The sequence below is a fragment of the Myotis brandtii genome, unplaced genomic scaffold (assembly GCF_000412655.1).
Source record: "Myotis brandtii unplaced genomic scaffold, ASM41265v1 scaffold1956, whole genome shotgun sequence".
Classification (NCBI taxonomy): Eukaryota; Metazoa; Chordata; class Mammalia; order Chiroptera; family Vespertilionidae; genus Myotis; species Myotis brandtii.
In genome coordinates, this window is record NW_005357294.1 from 537,190 (window position 1) to 538,741 (window position 1,552).

General features: G+C 68.0%; 1 protein-coding gene across 1 annotated transcript in view; it reads right to left on the minus strand.

Annotated features, from left to right (window-relative positions):
- DGAT1 (diacylglycerol O-acyltransferase 1) overlaps positions 1 to 1,550 on the minus strand; it is a gene marked incomplete at its 5' end in the record, with an annotated part of 7,350 nt that extends 5,800 nt beyond the window's left edge. Inside the window, one exon of the mRNA XM_005865088.2 lies at positions 1,489 to 1,550. Within this exon, the coding sequence (XP_005865150.1) occupies positions 1,489 to 1,550 (62 nt within the window). The remainder of the gene's footprint in view (positions 1 to 1,488) is intronic.
- Between the last annotated feature and the right edge of the window lie 2 nt (positions 1,551 to 1,552).

Here is a 1,552-nt window from a genome sequence, read left to right on the forward strand (position 1 = left end):
CGCGCCCCGCGCGGGCGGGGGGGGGGGGGGGGGGGGGGGGGGGGGGGGGGGGCAGGAAGGGGAAAGAACAGGCAACACAGCAGGGAGGAGGACAGGCAGGTGGCCTAGTGCCAGAGGCCAATCCCAGGAAGGCAGCCAGAGCAAGGCAGGCTCAGCCCCCCAGCCCCCACCCCCCAACCATGGCCACAGCCCCAGGGACCCCGAACCTTGTGGCATCCTGGTTTGAGAGACAAGCACACATGGCCTGGAAACCAGGAGGGAATGCGGTCACCAGCTCCCCCTCCAGCCCTGGGCAGCCCATCCCTGGCACCGTCTGCTCCGTTCCCAGGGGTCCAGGCCTCCAGGGTGGGCTCCCCCTCGCCCAGCTAGCGAAGGACAGGACCGGTTCCGGCCCATGTACAGTGACTGCCTCTCCCAGAGTGGAGCCAGCATGCCCGCCCCCACCCATCTCACACAAAAGGTCGGAATTCCACCTCCTCCAGAGATCATGCTAGCCATGCCCCCGCCCCCTGGAGAAGATAACTCGGGGAGCTAGCAGAGGGCCCTAGAGCCTTCATGAACTTCGTGTCTGACCTTTGCTCACCCTGCTCCGCGGGGATTATCTTATCGCTCAGGTGGACTGTGAGCGCTCCAAGGGCAGGTGCAGTGCCCACACCCCAGCTGCCCTCGCCCACCACGTCCCCAGGGTGCCCGTGAGGAAAGACTCAGTTCTCAACCACGGAGAGCAAATCCTTGCCAACCGGTGACCGACTGCCCGCTTCCTCCTCTATAACCTCTAGTCCACAGCCCCGGGGCGGCGAAGGGGGAGCCGTGGCCAGGCAGCCAGGTCCTGTCGGCCTGGACTTGCTCCTCCGTCCCTTCCTCTCTGTCCACCTGGGGGTGGGCCCCCCTCCTGCACCCAACCAAGGCCCAGCGGTCCCCACAGCAAACACTCCTCCTGGAACAGCAGGGCCCCAGCCCGCCAAGCGCTGGGCGAGGGATGAAAGCGCCGGGAAAGGAAGGGACCCCGATTCCTCCTCCAGAGGACAGCCTGTCACTGCCCCCTCCCCCCGTCCTCAGGCAGCCCGTCTCCTGCTGGCCCCCCACCCCTAAGGCACCCTCACAGCCCTCAGGAGACCACCCTCATCGCAAACCCAGATCCGAACCGTCTCCTTCCGGACGAACCGAGGGAACCTGAGCTCGGCGGGGACCAGCCCCCCACGCCGCCCGGCTCCTGACCCCCCTGAGGATGCGCAGATGCAGGAGGGTCTGCAAGCGGGGCTGCTGCCGGCTCCCCTCGGCGCCCCCGCCTGAGTGACCCCGGCAGGCGACCTGCACCCCTAGACCTGTTTCCCTGTGGGAGCCCCAGGGCCACCCCTGGCTACGCCAAGTCCGGGGACCAGGCTCCCGGACTCGGAGCTGGCGCTGCCGCGGCCATGCCCCGGAACAGGGAGGGTTGCAGGGGCCTGGGTCAGGGGTCAGAGGTTATGAGTCAGTGGCACCGCTCACCTTAGGTCCCAGGAGCCGCTGCCCACATCGGCGTCTCGGTCCTTGTCCTTCTCAGAGGCCGGGG